Raw genomic sequence first — 24255 nt, forward strand, 5'->3', positions numbered from 1 at the left:
CACACAATGTACGTTGAACGGACAAGATTGACAGATCCTCGGAATCCTCACAAAGAGAATCCGGCGAGGACCCGGATTCTCCGGAAAAAAAAAAAAAAAAAAAAACCCTAACTAAGTTAAAAAATTGGGGGCCGGTCCACTAGCGTACAATAAAGATTCTTACAAAGTATACCACAAAAGCTCAATTCCTATACCTATTTTATGGAGCAGCTTGTACCTTTATGCAACATTCACCTAGCAGCATTACATTCAATATTCACAAAGATGGCATATCCATCTTCTGAACTCATCATTTTGTGGCACCGAGAACGGAATCAAAACTATGCAAATGATGCAGAAATGCGAGATGCAACTTTGGATTCTACAAATACAAAGTCAGTTTCTTCAAATAAACATATGATAAAAGCAACCAAAAATCCTTCACTAAGATCTATATGAAGATTTGAAAATATACTTGAGATCAAGACGCCATGCAAACATTCCCATGAAACATATGTGGGTGAGTTAGCACCAAGTTTTTGAACAAGAGAAAAATGATTTGCAGGTCTGAGTTTACAATGACAAACACAGAAAGGAGGTCTTGAACCCGTAAAACACTCTCTTGGTTATGATAATGTTTCAACCCAAAAACAAATGAGTTTGGAATTAAGGATTTAAGCAAGCATTTTCATAGATATTTTTAGAGATTTTCAACCAAGAACTTTATCCATGAAAATGCTTGTAGCTTCTGGGGTTACTAAGCTGGAGAGGAAAGAAAAAACACTCTCTTGAAGATGGTATCCGAAACACCAAAATCCAATGACCACCACCCAAAGCTTCTTATCAAGAAAATGTTTTCTTTGGAGTAGCTGTGATTAATCGAAACAAAGTACTAAGTTTAGACTTAACAAACACGTTTCAGATGCATTTTATCTACGAATTGTGATTAATCGAAACAAAGTGCGTACACTAGAATAATCCAAACAAATTGATGATTCTATTATCATTGAGCAACAAACAATTGCATGTAGCTAGTCTCCTATTGTTCATACAAGCGACATTAGAGAAAAGGTGAACCGAACGCAGAACCTCGAATGCAGGTATGTGCTGTTAGTTTCATGGTATAATTTTCTTGAATAAAAATCCTACTCTTATCAGAAAATGTGTGTAGTTTTCTTCTTGCTCATTTTCTCACCAATAGCAATGGGCCAAACTGCAGGCAATTAATGCGAATGATGAAGTCATATGCATGATTATCTGTAACTCCAAGGGCAACCATATAATATATTTACTTAAAGAAACCATGAATGTGATCAATAAACGTGGTACAAATAGGATCACGCAAAACTTTAATTATCGGCTCATATACAGATAAACAAGCAAAGTATAAGGAAGATACATAATTAGATTCGTTTATAACGTTCAATTATAATCTCGGATAAAACTTTAAAATCCCAAATAGAAAAGTTTAACCTTTGATCATACAAAAGATTGTTGCAACCCTAAAATTTTCACAATTTAACTATCAAAATAAACAAAGCTGCTGCAGTTACAGGCAAGTTTGGTTAACGACGAAGAGCTGATTGTACATACCTCGAAAGTTACTCAGCACCCGCTGCTTCATACCTCGAAAGTTACTCAGCACCCGCTGCTTCATCTCAGCTTTATCTATACAAAATACGCTGCAGGCCATTTAAATTGAAACTGAACAAACATGTAGCTTAATTTGTTCAGTTACAAAATATTCACAATGTCCTGCAGCTAGCCTTTCCGAGAAACAACAAAATCATGTACAACAAGACGATTACATCCTCCTCGTCTCCATGCCCGAACAAAATATATATAACATGAGCATAACAAGGGGTAATGAACGACTTGATGTACAAAAGCCTTCAAGGCTCAAACTAAGCCAATCAAGCAGCAACCCCATTCATACAGGAGAAACTAATTATGACCACTTATTTTTAATTCGGTCTAGTAATCTAGACTCCTCCCCCTCGGAAATATGCGGATTAAGATTGCGAAGGTTATTGACAAACTTAACTCCATCATCCCGTCGGTTGTGCTTGCAGTACCAATCCACGATGGAGTTGTATGTGTTCTGGTTTGGTTTGCAGCCATTCTTAATCATGTAGTGGACCACATCAATAGCTTCCTCAAACAATGAATCAGCTGCATAACTTGCCACAAAGGTATTGTAAGTGATCACATCTGGAGAAATCCCAGCGTCCCTCATTTCTGAGAATATCCGCGAAGCCTCTCTCATACGACCATTTCTACAATAGGCAAAAATGACAGTGTTGTACGAAATTATATCAGGCTTTATTCCCTTCTCCATTATCTCCCTTAGAAACTGTTCTGATTTCTCGAAATCTTCTGAGCGACTGTACATATACATCAAACTATTGTAAGTTGTCAAGCTAGGAGTATATCCCATCTCATTCATAAATTTCAAAATCTCACTTGTCTTCGAAAACATCTGCCTCCGGCCATATATTGATAGCATCGCATTCAAGGTAGTTATGTCAGGTGAAAACCCTTTTCTTCTCAGTTCCAAGAAGGCATGTTCTGTTTCCATCAAGAGGTCACTCTTACTAAAAACAAGAACAAGTGTCTTCAAGAGAACAACGTGGGGTTCAATTACACCAGAGTATATTTCTTCAGCAAGAATATGCATGCGCTCATTTTCCTTGCCATTGGCATAAGCGTGGAGCAGAGAACTATATGTAAGCTCATTGGGTTTGCAGCGACCATTCTGCATTTCAGCAAGTATTTTCTCAGACTGTTGCCAAAGGCCACCTCGAGCCAGTGCTGCCAAAACAGCATTATAGGAGGAGAGGTCTGGAGTAACACCAGCTTCCAGCATTCTTTTATACACAACCATAGCTTGGTCAAAAGAACCACACCGGCTGTATGCACTTATTAGAGTGTTGAAAGTATCCCTCTCCGGTACAAACCCTGCTCTCTTCATCTCCCTGAACACTCCCGAAACTTCCGAGTCCATCCCGTTTTGGCCAAACACAGCCAAAAGTGTGTTCCAAGTAACTATGTCAGGGGTGCACTTACATATCTTAATCTCTTCAAAAACTTTCATCATCTCAGCAAAATTTCCCCTGTTACCATGCATCTTAATAAGGGCGTTAAAGGTACAAATGTTTGGTTTGCAACCAAAACTTTTCATCTCCTCAAAAACCCTCATTGCCGGCTCATCCTTCCCAGCCTTCTCATATCCTGACAAAAGGGTGGTGTAAGTAAAAACATCGGGTCTAATCCCTTTCTCCACCATCTGGGTTTTCAGGGCTGTTGCCTCCTCCAGCAAACCATCTCTTGCATAAGCCGATATCAACGAATTGTAAGACACAATGCTGGGAGAAAACCCATTAAACTCCATGTCCTTCAATACCTCCATTGCTTCCTTTGTCCGCCTAGACTTCCCATATACATCCAACAATGCATTATATGTAACCTTATCAGGCACAAACCCAGCTGTTTTCATGTCCTGAAAAACCTCAGCAGCCTCCACATACAAAGACCCGCGCCTACAACAAGTAATAAGCGTATTATATGTATAAGAATCTGGGGTAATCCCGGCACTTTTCATACCCTCCACAAGAGCTCTAATCTTGTGCCAAGGCATACCCATTTTTCCGTACACATTCAAAATCACATTGTAAGTTATCAAAGTCGGCCTACACCCCTCTTCCTCCATTTTCTTAAAAACTGAAACCGCCTCCCGATACCTCCCATTACTAGCACAAGCAGTAATCAAAGAAGTATAAGCATAAACATCAAGAGCAAAACCTTCCTTGTGCAAATTCTGAAACAACGAAGTTGCATTCGAAACCCGACCCACTTTCCCAAGAATACTAATAATCACAGCAACAACAGAGCCACTCAAAACCGAATCACAATCCTCACGTTTCTTAAACCACTCGAAAACACTAATCGCCAAGTCAAATTTCTTGTGAAAGCTTAAACCTTTAACAATACCCAGTAAATCCAAAGCAAGAGAGTCCAAGCTAGAACCAAATTCATCCCTATGCATTTCAACTAAACCAACAAGTTTCTCACCAAATTCGGAGGAATCGAATTGTGGGTCGAGAAAGGAGTGGAGGATATGCTGACCTTGGGAGGAGAGACGGTGGTGGGACCAGGGCTTGCCGCGGTTGGAGTCGCGTGACCTGCCGATGCGAGTGCGAGCTCTGGGGAGGGTGGGAGGGGAAGAGGGGTTTTGGGTTTGTGGGGTGGAGGGGTTTGGGTGGAGGAGGAGCTCTTGGAGGAGAGGGGTCATGGGAGGCGGTGGGGGAGTGGCTGGGTTTTGGGGCTGGTGGTGGGTTTGGAAGAAGGGTCTGGAGGAGGGAGGTGGGTTGGGAAGGAGAAGAGGGAGAGCTATTTGCTCTGCCATTGGAGATAGAGTGAGAAGGTTTTGGGTTTAGTGGCTGGGTTTTGGTGTGAGACTTTGGTACATTTTGTTACTCTTGGCTTCCGCTTTGGCGTTGGACAAGCTTATCTTCGAGGGAAATTGTGATATTTTCGTTTTCTTCCACCAAAGAAAGTTCGTTTTCCGTTTTTGGACATGAATTCGAGTTTGGAGGTGGGACCGTGACAAAGTGAAGAGAAATATTTCAATTATAAAGAAATTTATGTTATTTATGTACGTAGATAATATTAATTAATCTAGAGTTTTTATCATTAATGGTTCTGAGGTTGATTAAACTTATTATTTTAATCTCATTTTCAAAATCAATTAGTGTCGTATCTGACTTTCATTACCGCATATCAATTTGGTCATTTTGTTTAGATTTCGTTATTTATTCTATTAGTTTGTATGTGGCCCCCACAAATCCAATAAAATGGTAACAAGTGGATTACACAAAATAAGGGTTTTTATTGCAAATGGTCTCTAACATTCATCCAACTCCTCATATTGGTCCATGAGTTTCAAAAATCCATAAATTTGGTCCCTGTCTTTTACCACACATCAGTTTAGTCATTCTGTTAAAGTTTCATCAATATTTGTTGTTAGTGTGTTGATGTGGTCCCACTAATCCAATCATATGACGCAACATGGATTAACTATAAGAATTTTTTTTTTTTTAGATTTAAAACTAAAAGTAAAATAAGAAACTAAAAACTAAAATAAAAAAAGACATTATCATCCTCATCTTGGTATGCTCAACAAGAATAGTAAGGCACCATGATACCACTAAAGCACCTAGTCTTCCTGAACTCACTATTCATTCACTCTAGTTGGTTATAATCCTATCAAATTTGAATTAAATTTGGATTCGATTTTATTGAATTTAGATTGATTTTGTTTTTTTTTTTTTTTTCTAATTGGACTTGTGGGATGCGAGAGAAATGCCAGTACAAAATACTCGTCAATTCGTTCACTCTTAAAAAAACAATAGTTTCTTATAGTTAATCTACGTTGCGCCATATGATCAGATTAGTAGGACCACATCAGCATGCTAACAAAAAATATTCACAAATTTTTAACGAAATGACAAGTGATGTGCGGTAGTGAAAGTTAGGGATCAAATTTATCGATTTTTGAAACTCAAGGACTAAAATGACGAGCTGGATAAATGTCAAAGACCATTTGTTACAAAAACTCTTATTTTGTGTAATCCACGTGTCATCATTTTATTGGATTTGTGGGTCCCACATACAAATAGGTGACGGAATTTAAACTGAATGGCTAAATTGATGTGCGGTAATGAATGTCAGGAAAGACATTGATTGATTTTGAAAGTGTTGGATTAAAATAATGAGTTTAATCAATCTCATGGATTATTGGTGATAAAAACCCTTAAACATATGTATATAGGAAAAATAGAAAAATTATTTCAAGTGACATGGCCCCGTGAGATTTACAATGTGGTTGGATGAGAGAAATATACTTGGAATTTGACCAAAAGTCAAAGTTTATAAATTGATATACATCAATTCTTTTATTTGGATTCATAAACATAGAAACTTGGAATTTCTTCCACGTTACCAAAAAAATAAATAAAAAATAAAAAATTCAAGACCTCAAATTCCCAAGTTTAAATTCTACGTAGATATGTATCATTTCCAAATTTCTTTAAGTGAGAGGTCAAAAGTAAAAAAATTACATATTCAAATTATGTTGTTCTTTAGAATAACCAAACAAGAAACAAATTACAAAAAAAATTCCTTCATTTAAAATTTCTTCGTAATTTTACATTTCCCCGTCCAAAGAGAGGGAATTTCCTCTTCTTTTTCTTTTCAATTTTTCTTGGTGGCTATGTTTGAAAGAAAGAAGAGTTGAGGGTTAAGTTTAGATTCAAATAGAACCACATTTTGCTCCGAGTACTGAATATGAATTTGTATGAAACAGGTTCATCACAATTGTAATTGTCCCTATCTAATTAATCAGGTCAACACATCTCGGTAAACCCGTTCCATATAAATCATTCTCCAAGTAATACTGGCCCCTTTATGAGGATCCTGAGAGAGTTCAAAATTCCAACTGCATTCAAATGAGTCATGTCAGAAGAAATAGCATCAATTAAAACTCTTGGACCCCAATAGTTCCACAAATTTAAAGCTTTTTAAGCAAAGCAGCCCAGCAGTGACATTGCGTAATATAGAAAGCCTACCACATGATAAGGAATCCAAAAGCAAAACTCTAACTAAAGCTAAAGTTCCTTAAGTACAAAAACTAAACGCTTAGAGAAGCATAATGCAGCAGCATGACTTTTCAGCGGTACCACAACACAACCCCCACGTACAAAAACATTTTGCTTCTTAAACGATCCGAAGTTCCAAAGTCTTTCTTCCTACACAAGGGTCATTCAAAGGAAATGGGGGGTGATCAATCCAGCAACCTCGAGAAATCCAACACGGTCCTTCCCTGCAAAGATCTTCTTCAGCTTCTCATCACAGACTATGATCTTCTTGTTTTGGGGGTCCTAGAAGAATGACACCAAAGGACAAAGTCAGCAAAAATTAAAGGCTGTTAACATAAAACATAGATTTTAAGCATCATACAAGGAGATAATAAGATAGTTTAACATTAACAAAACAGAATACAACCCTAACCACAGACTCACAATAGGAATCAAAACCACAAGCAAGTACACTCACTTTATTGCACCCCTAAACAAACTTGGGAAACATCTATTCTTTGAATCCTAAATTACGATATATATTCAGCCTCCAATAGAATCTATAGATGGTCACAAGAAAAGAAATAAACTGTATAACAAGTACATGAAACACCAGATTCAGAGCAAATGGAAATGGAGAAAATTTCATCAATTTATGTACAAAAGAAAAACTAAACTTATCAACCAGATTTTTTTTTCCCTGAATCGATATCAGTAAACAAGTGCTCAATCAGTCTAATTGCTTTATATTTGTGCAAAAATGGAACCTCATTGGCAGATGAGCGATGAATTAGCAAATGCAGCAATAACTTAACGGATAGAAAAACAGACGCGTGAGTTGGAACTAAAACAAATACAACCAAAAGAAAATTGGTCTGCAATCTTTTAAAGAGTTCACGTAATCAAACACCAGAGTAATCCAAGAATTTCCATTCTATTTTTACAGGTGAATCTCATTTACTTATAAGTTGGAACTCTAAAACATGTTAGATCTGCATTTAAGAGTTTTGAACACATGTATTGTGCAGATAAATTTTACTAGTGTTTGCCATTAAAATAAAATAAAATTGCAGACTGCCAAAGCGTACAAAATTGCACAAGAAACAAGCTTAACAAAGCAAAAAAACTGTCAATGAAATTGTGCAAAAAATTTTCTCTCTTTTGCATGAATAAACAGAACTCAAGCAACAACACCATCTTACCAGTACTACGGAAGAAAACTTTAAATATACAAAATACAGTATGGAAAGAAAACGTAAAGTAAAGGTAGTCCGTAAGTGCTGCGAACTAACACAACTATCAGCCTAGAAACTGAACTCCAACAGATACAAAAGAATCCAGAAAACAACAAAGAGAAAAATTTAAGAATAAAATAATAAACTTCCCCGCATCTTGCATACGGACAGCCTTATCCGGTCCTATCTAAACAGAATAACAAGCATACTAAACCCTGACTACCAACCTAAGCCATAGCAAAGTACACCACTTCTCATTTTCAATTCAAGCATTGCCTGAACCATATATGTAAAACCCCACATTAGCAACAGGATAAACCCATCTAAATACACGGCAGTAATGAAGTCACGAATCCAAAAATAACAAACTCAAGTCTCATACACATCAAGACAGTCCATTCCATTTTCCAACAAGCAAAAGACATTCAAAAATTCGAGCTTAAACCGGTTAAAAACTCATTGGAAGCAAACTAAGTGTAGTAACAATAATAACAACAAAAACCCACATTTCATCCACGCCATCGCAACTATCCAAGCAAAAATCCACTCACATTCACAACATCAAGCAATTTCAGCACAAACACAAGAAAATCTAATCATTACATACAAACATAACCATATCCACACTTTTTTTCTCTAAAAACTACAAATGTACCAATTAAACACCAAATGGACAAAAGGGTTTTCAAAAAATCAACCACAAAGCGATAAAATGCAAACTTCAAAAAAAATTAAAAAAAAAGTAAACCTGAAGATTGTTCTGCTTAATGTGGGCCCAAATCTGCTTCAGAGCCTGGGTGCGAGAAATCTCGGGGGCACCCACAAGGGCTTGCATCTCAGGCGATACTTTGCGAGGCTTCATGATGCCGCGGGGCTCGCGGGGGGTGGTGGTGGCCGGCTTCGAGGCAGTGGCGAGGGTTGGGATACGCACCATGCGCAGGTTAGCGGGGGCGAACCTGAGGGAGGAGGATGGGGAGGAGAAAGGAGGGCTGATAAACGACGACGTTTCGCCGGAGAGGAAGGTGGATGTCCTGGAGGAGATGAGGCCTGTGGTTGCCGCCATGTCGTTTAGTCTGCTCAAGGGATAGCGTTTTGAGAGAGAGTGGGAGAGTTGAGAGTGCGTCTGAGAGAGTGTTCTGAACCCGCCTTGTACCCTTTATCTTGAGTTGTCTTTACACGAACGCCTCATTTGGCAGGTCATATTAAGCATCGGATAAGATTAATAATACGATAACAGGTGTTTAGTGCATTCTTGTACTAAATAAATACCTGTTTAATTATATCATTCATCAAATTTAGTACGGTTAACACTGGATAATTAATATAACCCAAAAGCTTGGTATTATTAGTTGGGGTTCCTAAACAAAAACTGTGATATTCCGTCCCCAAAATTAGTATTTTAAATTATTTTTGACATATTATAGAGATTTAATTGAAGTTAGTTCATTAATTCTTCAGTTTCAACAAAAGTGAAATGAAGGGTATTTCTACCATTTCAAATTTTACTCGACCTTTTTCGGTTAACTCTTGAGTTGGTTAGGTAGAGTTTGATTCCACGAGCGCGTAGACGCAAGCGGATCTTAATTCCAAGTTAGAATCGTTTGAAGTTGGGGGCATTTTGGTAATTTGCACAAGATGCTATAATTGGAGGGAAAACCTCCAGGAAGTCCACTAGGTTTCCAAAAATGGGCACCTGATTGTAGACCCGTTTTGGGTGTGATCGGGTCACTGACCCTCCAACTTGACCCACTCATTTCTCTTCCATCTGACCTTCGTTTTGGGTGATCTTGGTGTCCATGGAAAGTTCTTGACAAGTCCTACATCTCTGTAGTGTTAGATTTCGCATTTTCTTTTTTCTAGTTCGAGGTAACAAAGTCCCGTGGGTTTTCCAGCGGTTTTGTCATTTTTCCAGTGATTCCGGCAACCATTTCCTTCGAGTTAGGAATGAAATTTAATCTGCTCTTCATAATCTTCAAGTTGGTATGCTTGGTTCGTACTTTTGTATTCGTTTTAGAGTTGGGTGTTTAGAACCCTAGAAATCTGGTTTTCTCCGATGAATTTGAACGGTTTCCGGTTAGAATTTGTCGTCAGCCTAGTTGTGAAAAGTGTTTCCCTTGTTGAGTTCTAGCTACCACGTAAATTTGATCTCATTTAGTTAGTATTGAAAATTTGAGTTCTCTAAACTGTCCACCTTGGCTACCACTGCGTGTGACGGTGCGTGAGACCGTCCACGAGTGTTGTCTAAGAACCAAATACCTTCTAGTGACCTTGTAAACCTATGTCTAGCTCGGTTTTCCAAAATTCAATTATTTGGTGTGGTGATCAAATTGGACCGCCACTTGTTTGTGTGATTGACGACAATCCGATCATTGGATCGTCGTACAATTTTGTGACCACCCTAGTTATTAGTTGTTGGACCTTTGAGAACTTATGGATTGGAAATCCAAGGTGTGGATCTTCCGGATTGAATAACCTTAGATTGTTGGTCTTAGTGGACCTATCTTATCAACGGTTAAAGTTCTAGTCAATGTACCATATTCTAGTGTGTTGTTATTTTTAGAATATTGTTGAGGCCTGATGGAGCTTAGCTGGCTCATGATGACGTGTCGTTCCCAGTTGACGTGCTTCTTGATTTACGTGAAGTGGCACTTGGCCTTATTTTACGTGTCGGTCTTATTAAGTTTCCTAAGTGAGATTTTGTGTGTTGTATTAGGTCCCTTGGAGCGGAGTTGGTGAGTCTAGAAGTGCAAATAACCTAGGTAAGTGACATTAATATTATATGATATGGTTATTACCCATGAATTCCTTGTTCTATACTTTGTGGATATAACATGGATTTACAAATGATTTTATGGAAATGTGTGCTACTATGCTATATTTACTTGATGGTGCCATCGAAAATATATATATGCTATGGTTGAAATGATTGTGATATGTGAGGGCTAGTAGAGGATTGCTAACCCAGTAATGGGGTAATGTGAGATATAATTAGAACCTGCACCATGTAGTAGTGGTATCTGGATGGTCCTGATTGGTTAATCCACAATGGGGGACCATACTTTGGGATCGTGCTTGGTTAATCTACAATGGGCAATCCTTATTACTTAGGTATGGCCATACATGCTTAGGGGTGATCATGCTTGGTTAATCTGCGATGGGTGATCACTACCTATAGTATTCGTAGGAGTGACTCTGATTGGTTAATCTGCAACGGGGGGTCACTACCTACATCGTGTTCTTAGGAGAGGTTATGCTTGGTTAATCCACAATGGGGGACTACATCCTGATCAGTTGCCTAATGTAGGCTTCGGCCGAACTATGTCTCTCTATAGCCTTAGACTATTGTTTGTTACATATATGAAAGATGAGATTGACAGGCATGTGTGACTCAATATAGAAAGTGGTGATTGAATCAAATAGCTTACATGATGGTGTTACCTAAAAGAGATCGGATTTGGATGTGACTCATTCTTACTCGTGACGAAGAGATGTAATGATGAAAAGGATATCAATCTCTTTCCTACACGTAAATGTATTTATGATGGTGTGTCATTCCTACATAACTTCGGGTTGTGTGATGACTGAATATTATCTTGATAGACGTGTGGTGAGATTCATAATTGAATAACCATTCGTATACGTAATAATGAGGCGTATGATGGTTAAATTATGAAACATGTGGCAATTGGACCCTTGTGTATATTCGGAAATGATGAAAGGCGAGCAGTGAGTCACAATCCGAAGAGAATGACGAAATGATATTGACGGTTGATAAGGTATACAAAAGAAATGTCTTGTGTGGACGTAGCATTACTTTGACATTTGATCATTTGAAGCTATTTATTTTCACATACGTTGTATTATTGTCATTCACACGAGCTTTGCAGCTTATCCGGGTTTTGCTTTGCCTAGTACGTCATTCCTACGGCGTGGGGTTATTTTGCAGAGTAACTGGTAGCGGTTAGAGAATAATATTTCAGGTGGTGTAGCTGTGAGGGTTGTGCACTTGAGAGTAAGAATTGCCTCCCTTTTGTTGTAAGTTATTTCTACTGACGCTCTAATGTATATTATATGTATGAGTCTTAGCGACTCTATGTATTTTATATTATACCACTACTGTTCTTCTGTCACGTGTCAATTCCGAACGTATCTCGAGATCAGAGCATGACAAAAACACACTCACTTTCCCTCTTCGGTTTCACTGATCTGCTCCTTGGCGAATCCGCTCCATCTTCACGAGCAGTTCCTCGACGATTTCTCGACGCCGACATACACTCCTCTGCAATCAATCGTCGCTTCCTGTTCCGTCATGTTTCAATTGTCGACATCGAAGCATGATGACGTGGACGAAGAAGTAGTTGAGATCAAGAAGCCCGATCGATCGTCAACAACAACAGGCTTAGCAGATCAGTCATCTTCTGTCGCAAACAACGATGGATCCAGCTCTGACGGCTCCGATTAAATCGGACCATGCCACAAATTGATTTGTTTTGTTCATCAATTTGGATCTTCAATTTAATTAGTAGTTGTTTTGGTTGGTGAATTGATGTGGGTTTTTGGTGATTGAAGAAATGAGGAAGTGGGTTTGTATAGGAGGGTGGAATTTGAAGTGTGGGCAAGATGGTGAAGAAAGGAAGACACGCTGGGAAGAGTCCTGGGTTTTTTACCTTTCTTTTTTGTTCTAAATTTTTAAAAAAAAAAAAATTTCTTCTGTTTTTCTCTTCTTTTTTTCATGTTAACAACAATTATTATGTGATTTTTTTTTTAAATTATTATAGTTTGACGTATTATCCAATGGACAAATTAATCCGACACAACACCAAACATCTGACTAATTTAGTCAATACTATATGACGACTATTTATCATATCTGATTGAAATAGTCAGTATAGTCTGAGGTGCCAAACAATGCTGAAATTGCTTATTTTTACTTTTGAATTGAATAGAAGAAAGTAGAATAAAAAAGAGGTTCATTCTGATGCATTTTTGCTTACCACTCTATACTTATAGTGATTAATGATTATAATCACAATATTGATTACAGTTTCAATGATGGATGTAATTTAATCTCTTCTAACGACAATTAATGCGGTTGTGATACTTTTCACTACTTAACGATGACCAAGCCTTCTACAATGGACTCGAAGTCATGAGTTTTATAGAAATGATTCTAATTTTTTAGGTCAATATATTAGGAAAGGGATCCTCTCCAGATCCCTTCCACCAAATTCACCCCATCAATCAATTCGGACCCTTGAAATTTGATTCAACGGTTAAAGTTATTATAACTTTTAAAGGGGCCTCCTGTTTTTAGTCGTTGGATAAAATTTCAGGATCCAGATTGATTAATGGAGTGGATTTGGTGGAAGGGATCCGAAGATGATCTTTTTCCAATATATTAAACTCAGGGTTTTGATTTCTATTGAATAAATAGTCAACCATTTGACAAGGTAAAAAACAACTAGTCATAAGATCGGGAGAAGAAAAAGTAAAATGCTAAGGAAATCATGTTTTTAAATCATATTTTGTAGACCACATGAGTTGACACTTGATGGTTGAATTTTTTTTCTTTAATGATTTAGAAGAGTCCAACCATAAACTGTTACATCATGTGATCTACAAAATATCGTTCAAGTAGATAATCTCTCAAGCATCACCAGAAGAAAAAATAGATAGGTCCTATAATTAATAAGTAGAACTCAAGGTATCCAACCCACACTATTGTAGGAATAGTTTTATTAGAATCAAACTCAATGTGCTTGGTCACAACAAAGATTTTTTATTTGACTGACTCGTACGAGTTCAATTAGCAAAAAGATAGTGATTTTAACACTTTTTCTACCCTAATTCTCTTCTTCTTAGTTCAATTCAATGACTAACAAAAGCAGATTGAGCAAAAAGTACTTAATGATCTCTTAACGAAAACGAAAACGAAAACGAAAGCGAATTTTAACACTCGTAAACTCTACTATTAAATGGGTAAGGAATACCCTATCCGCTCCCTTTCTTTGTTTCTCGCATAGAACCGAAAAGAGTAATCTCGTCTTTGACCCTTCCTTTAGTTGGGGTCTATGGCTACTCCCTCTCTTTTTGCTATTTCTTTTTTCTTTCTCTTTTCTAGAAGCTCAGTGTGTGCCTGCTTTCTCGACGCCCCTGGTTGCCGGTTGGAGATTGGTAACATGTTTTCACGGCGTTCTTCATCATCATTCCGGCATTTTCATCGATTTTTCAGTGTTATCATCGTATTTTGTCCTTGAAAAATTCAATATGCATCATTCAACACTCCTTCTTCAACCTCCAATACCCATCATCTTCCAACTTTTTCATTGGTTCCTCCTTCTCACATACCTTCCCCTTTCACAATCTTTGTCCAAAGCCGAGAGCGGCGCATCTGATTTGACCGTCAAATCTAAACACTCCATTCACTACTCTGAAAGAGTTTATATGGTTAGAGAGTACAATCTTTGCAAACTAATTGACCATATATGTACATAATAAGCAAGATTATAACCATGCATACACAAATTAATAGCAGAAGCGACAAAACTAGTCGTAAAACAAACCCCCTTCAAGATCTTTGACCTAAATGGTTGATCTACTCATTTGCTTTCAAGATTAGAGAAAAGATCTAGTGTTCATTCCTTCGCAGCGAGCTTTGAATCCGAGGATGCTCCTTTGTCATGCCTTCTCACTTTGATCCACTTTGTACAGCTTTTCCTCTTAGACTTCTAGAGTCCTTTAACTTTCGACACCTTCGTTGTAGAAATGGGTGTTTGGTCTAGAATAAGTATGAGATGTCAGTACACACTTATTCAACAAGGAGGAGGCAGCGGCACACACCAACAGTGGTGGTGGTGGTGGTGCACGGTTTTGGTGGTGGATGTGTGTTTAGTTTCTCTCCTAAGACACTACTCTACCTCACTTTTCCTCTCTAAGAAGTCTAAGAAGAGTACTAAGATACGAGTACTCTTCCTTCTACTTTAGGAACCTCTTTTTCTTTTTTCTTCTTCCTCAACGACTGTAGAAATTCATGCAAGCGAGAGAGAGCGCGCTAGAAAGCTTTGCATGCAATGGATAAGTCAACATTGCGTGTTGTGAATAACTTGTTGAGAAATGGATACGTCAACATCGCGAGTGAAAATTAATGAATTAAAAAAAAATGAGAGAGGCAAAATCAAACCGTATAAAGAACAGGAAGAGATGCTGGTTCTCTAGAGAACAGGAAGAGATGCTGCACAGGGAGATGATGGGATGCAGCACTGGGAGATGCAGAGAACATGAAGAGTTATGGTTTCTAATACAGACAGCAACAGAAAAAACCTCTCGGCCGCGACGGAACGAACACTTCGGGGAAAGGCTACGAGGAGAGAAGAGAGGACATAACAGATCAGGGTTTGATTTTTGTCCAAAATTTTTGTAATTTTGTGTACCATGGAGTGGAACAAGTTTGTTCCAGAAGGAATGGTACAAAAATTGGATTAATATCCATTCCATCGGCAACGTGCCTACATAGTGTGTATCAGTTTTACCAGATTATAAATGTCCGCTCAAATAAACGAACAACTAGGAACAAGGTTTAGGAGGATCCTGATGAAGAGTTCTCTTTAACTATATGCTCGAGAAGACTGTTATCCTGCAGTTACCTTAATTCATATGTATGTAAAGTTATGTATGGACTCACAATGTAGAATACATCTCAGTAATTCTACTATAGTGATCTTGCCCTCGTGATTAATTAATGGACTAATCACTATATCACCTTAAGCAATTCATTAATATTGATTGCTTTTCGGGCATACATCCAACATCCCCACCCAACCGACATGTCGAAATATTGGTGCCAAGCATGTTGAGGCTTTGCCCAAAGCTACAGTGTTCTAGATGCCCCTTAGCCCTTTGTTTTTGCTTGCAAGGGGTATGCGGTGGTGACTTAGATCTTGTGGTTCCATTTTGGAGCGAAGATTTTGATGGCAAAATCTGGTTGGGACTTCTCTTACTACGGGTTGGAAAACTTTGTGCGACGATGCCTTCACCCAATGCAACTCAGGATAGTTTTCTTTAGGACAATTACTTTTGTGGTTGCAATTTGTATTGATTTTTGGTTTTTTCATTCAGTGAATGGGTAAGCATTAATCCTCTCAAATCACCGAAGGGTCCAGGCTCCAGCTCAAGTCATTAACTTGAAGCTAATTGTGTTAGGTTTTGCTCTGATTAATTGTTATTGCTCTTGGGCCTTTTCGCAATCCATTTCACCTTATTATCCAAGCTACAAACTGTTTTTCGTTTTTCCCTGGTGATCTAGATGAAATGAGATACAAACTTTGTTTTAGGACAACCCGTCACAGTAAAGAAAGTACTTAGACATGCGAAGGGAGAATTCTTCCTCGAGACCTCTGCTAACATCGAAAAACAAAAACGGTGCAGAATTTGATTACAACTGTTAATCAAATATCATGTGAAGGGAGAATTCTTCCTCGAGACCTCTTCTAATATCATGCGAAGGGATAAATTTTATTACAACTGTTAATCAAATTCTAATTTGAATCAAAGAACAAATTTGATTGGTGTCACATCATTTGATGCATAAATTTAATGCGTAAATGTGGTGTACCTAGCATTATTCATATAGGGTTAACAAAATGAAGAAGTTTTAATTTATGCGTTGTGTCCTCGCTTTTAAACTCAATTTTCCATCTAGGGTGTTTCATCTGCCTTCATCTGTTGAGTTTGGAGCTATTAATGTTTGTTAGTGAATTGGCTTCTTCCTTTCTCTTTGTACTGAAGAGGAGAAAGGGGGATAGCTATGATCTATTCATTCACAATTCAAGCGATTAGTCATTTGGGGAATGAAAACCTTGAGTAAATCACACAACTCGATTAGTGGCCAAAAGAATATGGGCATTAATCACTCCAATTACCACAGCTCTCAAGTCAAATACTTTTTTTTTCTTCTTTTCCTCTCTCTACTATGTTTTCTTCTGAGGTTTTCTCACTTTCTCTATCATTTGCTCTCTCCCTATTCCCCCCCCCCCCCCTTTCTTCCTTGGCCTTTTTCCAGCTTTCTCTCTACCTTTTTTATTCTCGGTTCTCCCCTAAGTTTAATCTCAGTTTTCCTTGAGCCGAGTCTCAAGGATCCCGGACTTCACACCCCTTATCCAACATTTTTCACTTGCTTTTACTGCTTTCTGTCTTGTAATTTTCCTTCCTCCCCTCCCTAGCAGTGATACTTCATCTTCATCCCATCACATGCTTGGATCGAGGGGCTCCGATTAGAAATTGGACATCAGATCCACAGTCCACTTCCCCTCCCCCAACCAGCATGCCGATCCCCAACGAGGCCAAGTGGTGGGTACTTAACATACCCCTTAGGCTCACTCTCTACCCATCTGTCACTTTGTTTGTATATATTTGCAGGGGTTCGTGAAGGGGACTTGAATCTGGTGTCAACTTTCTCGGTTTGGAGTTTGGCTTCCTCCAAGGATGTGACGGCAGCGACGGTGTGGTCTTTGTTGTTGGAGAGTAGGGTTTTTATTGTTTGTTTTATAGCTTTGGGGCCTAAGCTTATGTGGGTTTAGTTGTATCTTAGGTTGCCGATCTCATTTTGCTTGGGTCTTTTACTTTCTCTGTAGTTGTTTATCAAATTCTTTTGGGGTCATGTACTAGTTTTTAATACAATGAAAGTTATCATCGTGATAAAAAATAAAAAATCTTTCTGTTTTTTGGTCAAAAGTCACAACGGTGCATGCCTATTAACAATAGCGTGCACCATGTGTACCTCTACAAGCAACAATCAACCTCGATTTTAATAAAATGTCTTTACCTTCAACTTTTGAGATGTAACTGTTCCTAAGCCAAGAAACCTCGACCTTGAATCTTGATCTATTCAAAGGAGTTTTAATAAGATATTTCTAATACGGTTCATTTTTAACATTAATAACATTTTTAGCCTAAAAAATTATTTTTGGTACTATTTATTTATACCTTTATTTTGTCATTTTGGTTAAAAGCAAAAATTTTCAAATCATTTTCGTTAGTTTTCATTTTATTCAATGTATAAGTCCAACTTAGGCAAACAAAAAACTTTAGCTCACACCGCACTAGTGTGATATTCTACAGCACAAGGTTGAGAACTATAATTTATATACTGTAAATTATAGTAGGAAGGAACCTTTCTTTTCCTTCTTAAAAGTAAGAAGGATGAGAGTCGAACACTTATCACAACTATACTGACAAAAGATAAAAGATTTTATAACTGAAGTTATAAGTAACTAATAGCTAGCTAGGGTCGTAAAAGCATGTAAATACATAGAAAAACACATACAAAATTACCATCTCTGAGTACATATCTTGTATTAAATTTGAAAAGAATATAGACAACCAAAACCCTGATAAACAAAACTAATGAAATTATATATGATCAAACAAATCTCACCGAAAATCGGAATGATACATATAAACTTGTTATTCAAGCCTGTGGAGCATCGTAGCATGAATGTTGGACCAATCTAATTAATGGTTAAGAAACATAATTCCTTTGGCACCGGCAAAAGGAATTTGTAATGCAACACTTCCATCTATGCACATTTATTCTGTCCCGTTTTACAATTTTATCCTTAACCATGCACAACAACGTCTAACATTTTTTTCTTCTTAAAAGAGGGTCGCCTGATGATTTCACCATGACAATCTATTCTTTCGGGAGTGGGAAGACTCACAAAAGTATTTCAGTCTCTTCCTGACCACTATGTGTGATTTATCAGTGTCAAAAATCGAACCTAAAACGTGTTGTGTACAATACAAACCTAAAATTTTTCTCTAACCATTAAGTCATGCATGACTTTTATCAATGTTTTACTTTTCATAGGGTGTAAAAAAGTGAGATCAATCCACGCGGTAGGAAACGGCAGCTGAGCTTTTTGAGTTGTGGAAACTGGAAAGGAAAGAAATGGGCCAACCAAGAGGGAGTTCGCAAGTTAACATCAACCAAATCACAACCGTGACAATTAAGTAATGGTCCCATTTCCATTCCGTGCATTCTAAGCTACAAAAACCATAATACGACTTTTATTGTAAATGTTAAATTGTTATATTATCAGATTACGAATCAATAACAAATTAATTGTTATGTTATCAGATTACGAATCAATAACAAATTAAAAGCATAATACAGGTTAAAAAGTAATTAAGTTGTTCTTGATGAAATGGAATATTTCATCTTGATATTGAATAATTCTCGATATTCCAATCCTTCCTATCATATCGATAAAAGAAAAAGAACACCATCCAATAAAGTAAGAAATTTATGTGTAAGAATCCAAGTTTTTCGGTGTAACATTATTTCATAAGCTTATGATTTTGTTGGGACTTGGTTTAAATCAAAATGTGAAGTCTCGTTTCGTCTTGTAATTTTTTTTTTTTGGCAAAATGTCAATTTAGTCGTTAAATTATAACCTCAGTGAAAATTAAGCCATTGAATTATTATTTTTTTGTAAAATAAAACCCTAAATTCATTAAAAATTGCTAATTTCATCCCTACTATTATATTCAAAGCTATTTTATTCAATTTTTCGACAACTTAAATCACTTGACACACTTTAGAGTGTAATATACCGTCATTTTTCTCGCTATAAGCCTTTAACATTTCATATAGGTTGTGAATCTAATGTCTAATTTACCCTTCAAAGTTAACTCTATACACTATTTCTTTATGGAAAATTATCAATCTACCCTCCAATATGTATCATATGCAAGTAACGTGACTTAAATTGACGGAAAATTAAATATAGTAGCTTCAAATTTAATATTAGGGATATAATTGGTAGATTTTTATAATTCAATGACTGATTTTTCTGGAAAAAAAAAATAGTTTAAAGACCTAATTTTCACTCAGGTGATAATTCAGAGACTAAATTGGTAGTCCATCCATTATTTTTTTTTAATCAATGAAGGAAGCCCTAGGAAGTTACAGGGTGAAAACCCTAACTATCAATAAACTTGATTTCATTCCTATTTAAATTTTTTGATGTCTTGTAGTGGAACCAACACAACAAAGACACGTGAACAAGATAATGATGTTTGTAATTAAGATGTTAAGAATAAATGTTATTTATAGTACAGTCTAATGATATTATTCTTTACTGATAAGTAAGAGATCTTAAATTCAATACTTGTCAAATATGTATTCAAATAAAATTAATATGGTTGGTCGTATGGTCTAGCCCTTTCCTCAATCCCTTTAAGATAAATAATATTGTTGTATTAAAAAAAATGTTGAGTAGAACTATTATTGCCCTTTACCTTATTGGCAAAGTATCGTTTGTTTTTTTCTCCTTAAACCATTAAAAACATTAGAAAAAGGTTTCTCCTTTGGGTCTTACATAAGCAAAGAAAAATTACTAAACTATATACAAAAATGTGTGTAGATACATGATTATTTCTTTCTATTTTCATAAGAATAATGCTAAAGAGACTAAATCTGTACATAAAATTATGTAAATTAAATGACATAGAACTTGATGATTGAATTATTATTTAAGCGTTGATAAACATGTTTATTCTTATTTGGTGACATATCATTTAATTTATAAATTTTGTCTTCAAATTTAGTCTAACATTACTCATATCATAATTTTTCCTCTTCATTTTATTACTTTATTAGTAATTAATCTGCTAGCTGTAAGCTGTAGATTAGTGGTAAGATTATAGTTGAAGGCACCGATCACGGCGTGACAGAGCAGAGCCCCAGGGACCCAGACTTTGATGGTTTGGACTTGAGCCGGTACATATAGCCAGATATATAGCTTACAAATCACAACTGCCATGGCCCATTTTGTGTGGATCCCACCACATATAAAAAAAGGCCTGGCCCACTCATCATAATGTTGATTGATACTCCTAAACGGTAATCATGATTATGATTAAGTGGTTAACTACCTTATTAGCGTCCATCTACCATGCACTCCAACAATGATGCAACCACATGGTGAACAACTCTATTCAAGTGACAGCATGTTATGGTAGGGAACATACCAAATCACTCACTTTTATTAGTTGCCAATGCAAATGCGGGTAGTGTACAGGATGATCGTATATATTAATTGTAAATGTTTGTGATAAAGTTATAAGTGTATTTTGAGCGAACTAGAAGATCATTCTAAACTCAATCCGTATCGGTATAAATGAAAAAGAAAAAGAAAATTCAAAATTTAACAAATCTACCATACTTATTTGAAAGAAAAAAATAGAAACAAAAGTCAAGAAGAAGATGATAAATAGTAGTTGTCATATCCTATCACACATGTTGATGCATAAAATTCATCACAACCACCATATATTTCAATCTATTTTAATATAAAAAATTTAAAAAAAAAAAAAAAGAGAGAGAGAAAGCACAAATGAATTCGATGGAGAGAAACTCTCATGACCCATGTTGTATACTATATTTTTTGAGTCTTTCTCATTGCACTATTAGTTGTGATGAGAGAGAGAGTGCGATTGTAATATATATACGACATAAGATATGAAAGTATTTCTTGTTTTAGTAGCTCGACAAAACAAGATTTTACTTAAGAAACAAATACATTCTTTCTTACTATGGAATTGAAAATCATAGTACAAATAACAAACAACAATCATACTACAAAACTAAGAATATTACTTAACTAATTGAAACAAAGAAACACTACAAAATTGCCAAAAATACTACATATTGCCAAACTTTCTTGGCAATAGAGTTACAAAATATCCTATTCATATAGAAATCCCCTAATCTTAAAAGAGGAGCAATCCTTTCTAATCTTACAAGAAAACCCATAAAATAATAAATAAATAAAAAAGTGAACTTTCCAACATATGACAGATTATTTTTTCTTAATTATACAAGATATCCATAACTAATATGTATAAGTTGTCATATGATATGCCACATGTGGCATTGCAATTGCATATGAACAAAACCAAAATTAGTATTTAAGCAAACATATCGTGTCCTCCTACACCACGAACGATTAGTACCTCTGTTTTTCACCTCTACCAACCGATATGTAATAAACTTCAAACGCACCCAAAACACACAGATCCAACGGTCCAGATGCATTTGGTACCACCACGTGGAAATAATACGCCCTTAAATTACAATTAAGCCAACGAAGGCTCGAACGAGCATCCCGTTGCTCACGCTTCTAACGAGAAGGGCCTATTTAACCAGTCCCAATTGCTCTCTCTCTCTCCCACTCTAAACCCAAAACTCCATAAGTCGACCGAGTCGACTTACTCATTCATTCTCTCTCTCTCTCTCTCTCTCTCTCTCTCTCTCTCTCTCTGTTAATCACACAGAGAGATCAGACATGGATCGCAAGACTTTGTTCTTCCTAGGCTTTGTCTGCATTGTCTTCGCCGGTGTCGGGGGCCAATCTCCCCCCACTACCACTCCTGCTCCCCCCGCCACACCCACAACTCCACCATCCAACAACCAGCCACCACCCTCTCCCCCCGCCAGCACTCCACCTCCCGCATCCACCCCTCCTCCCACGTCAGCTCCTCCTCCCGTTACCACATCACCGCCCCCAGCTACCACGTCTCCGCCTCCATCAACTCCTCCCCCTGTCTCAGCTCCCCCGCCGGCCACCCCACCTCCAGTCAACGCTCCTCCACCCGCAACTCCACCTCCAGCGACTCCTCCACCCGCTACTCCTCCACCAGCAACTCCGCCACCGGCCACACCCCCACCGGCCACACCACCACCAGCCACTCCGCCACCCGCCACTCCACCACCAGCAACACCACCACCGGCCCCTCTTGCGTCTCCTCCAGCTCAGGTACCAGCTCCAGCTCCCACCGTGAAATCTCCAGCTTTGGCGCCTTCTCCCCTCGCACTGGCCCCCGGCCCACCCGCACCGCCAGTCGGAGCTCCAGCGCCGGCCCTCGATTCCGGAGCTCCGGGACCGTCATCTTCAGTTGATCAGGTACTTCTCGCGCTTCTATTTACTTATTCTATGTTTGGAGACAATGGCTAGTCTTGAACGTACGCCGCCGTACGGATCTGAGTGTTCAGTCCCATTTTGTTTACGTTGTTAAAGTTGATGGGCTGGATGGAGGGCGTAGTTTAGTTAAAATCATTGGGATCTTTCTAACGTGAGCTGAGAGTTTGACTTAGACTGTTTTTAACTGGGCTATGGGTCGCTGCCGCGTGGCAACACAGATCAGTCATTAGCTCAAGGCCCTTGATTATAGAGATGTGATATGATCAGTCGCCTACATGGGCAAATTCTTGATCGGTGATTTATTGTGGTATTCATGCATCAACGACCAACATTTTCCGACATGGTATGCATTTTCAAGTTTTTGTTGTCAACATGCCAAACATATTGACCCCCAAAAAGTAACACATGCCAAATTGTATTGATCTTTCCATTTTGCATAAGCGGTTATTAGTTGTCGATAATTGTGATGTTCATTGTTAGATTTCACTCATAAACATCGACAGTTAACAATTTAGTTTAACCACATATGCTTGATGATCGTTGTCAGAGACGTAGCTAAAACGCACAACTTAATAACTGTCTCACAAATATTGAGGCAATATATTTTTAATTAGTCTTATGAATTTTGATGTTGACGTGCAGAGCGGAGCAGAGAAGATGTGGTCGATGCAGAAGATGGTAGGGAGCTTCCTGTTTGGGTGGGCTGTCCTCAGCTTGATGCTTTAGATGAGGAGACGATCACCCTCTCTGCCTGCAGGCCTTCAAGTTATATTCTTTTTGTATTTCATCTCTTCTACCATATCTTAATTTTGGTTATTTCTTCTTGTTTTGATATTCTTAATATGTTAGCCCATGTTTGAGTGGGACTTGATCACCACTTGTATTTGAATTTTGAACTACATATACGTTACGATTCTGCTCAATTCTTTGGGACATTTTTAGGGGAGCTTTGTATCGATGTCACTGTTGAGAGGGAACTTGTTTTAATTTGTATCGGACCTTATATATACCTATATTCTTTTTTCAGTGCTTTATCTTTTACTTCTATATTTTTGCTACCTACTTCTTTCTGGTCGAAAATTCTATTATGCTCTAAAGCATTTTATTTATACTTTAAAATGTTTGGTCGTTAAATCTTAATTATTATATATTGATCAATCTTTACTCAAAAAGATAAAGTTTTTGGTTATGCAATTGGTGGGCTCAAGGAAAAGCCCTGGTAGTGCTTCTGTGGTACTTTTCAGAGATTAAATCTGCTGCACTCAAAAAAGATGTGGCATCTCTGTAGCTCTAATCATTATTTGACACATATTAAATTTATCACAACAAAGTTAAGAAAATATAAGTTTAAAGAAAGGATTTCTCGAAGCAACCTCTCAGGTTCCAGACTTAGGAGTCAACTTTCACGTATATGCATTCGATACA

At 37.5% G+C, this 24255-nt stretch overlaps 3 protein-coding genes across 3 annotated transcripts; 1 reads left to right on the plus strand and 2 right to left on the minus strand.

Annotated features, from left to right (window-relative positions):
* Window positions 1-1368: 1368 nt before the first annotated feature.
* LOC137725918 (Pentatricopeptide repeat (PPR) superfamily protein) lies at window positions 1369-4504 on the minus strand. Its single transcript, XM_068464758.2, has 2 exons — window positions 1606-4504; window positions 1369-1572 (listed from the first exon to the last, which is right to left on the minus strand). Exon 1 carries the CDS (start codon window positions 4382-4384, stop codon window positions 1928-1930), a length of 2457 nt encoding a protein of 818 aa, XP_068320859.1. The 5' UTR covers window positions 4385-4504; the 3' UTR covers window positions 1369-1572; window positions 1606-1927.
* A 1989-nt stretch (window positions 4505-6493) lies between these two features.
* On the minus strand, window positions 6494-9165 carry LOC137725921 (uncharacterized). Its single transcript, XM_068464761.2, has 2 exons — window positions 8598-9165; window positions 6494-6917 (listed from the first exon to the last, which is right to left on the minus strand). Exons 1-2 carry the CDS (start codon window positions 8910-8912, stop codon window positions 6801-6803), a joined length of 432 nt encoding a protein of 143 aa, XP_068320862.1. The 5' UTR covers window positions 8913-9165; the 3' UTR covers window positions 6494-6800.
* Window positions 9166-21844: 12679 nt separating this feature from the next.
* Window positions 21845-23856, plus strand: LOC137726874 (uncharacterized). The gene is made up of 2 exons (XM_068465827.2): window positions 21845-22812; window positions 23473-23856. The coding sequence occupies exons 1-2, from the start codon at window positions 22195-22197 to the stop codon at window positions 23554-23556; spliced, it is 702 nt and encodes a 233-aa protein (XP_068321928.1). The 5' UTR covers window positions 21845-22194; the 3' UTR covers window positions 23557-23856.
* The last annotated feature ends 399 nt before the right edge of the window (window positions 23857-24255 follow it).

This window comes from Pyrus communis, chromosome 5 (assembly GCF_041283825.1).
Source record: "Pyrus communis isolate YQ-2024b chromosome 5, ASM4128382v1, whole genome shotgun sequence".
In the NCBI taxonomy this organism is placed as follows: Eukaryota; Viridiplantae; Streptophyta; class Magnoliopsida; order Rosales; family Rosaceae; genus Pyrus; species Pyrus communis.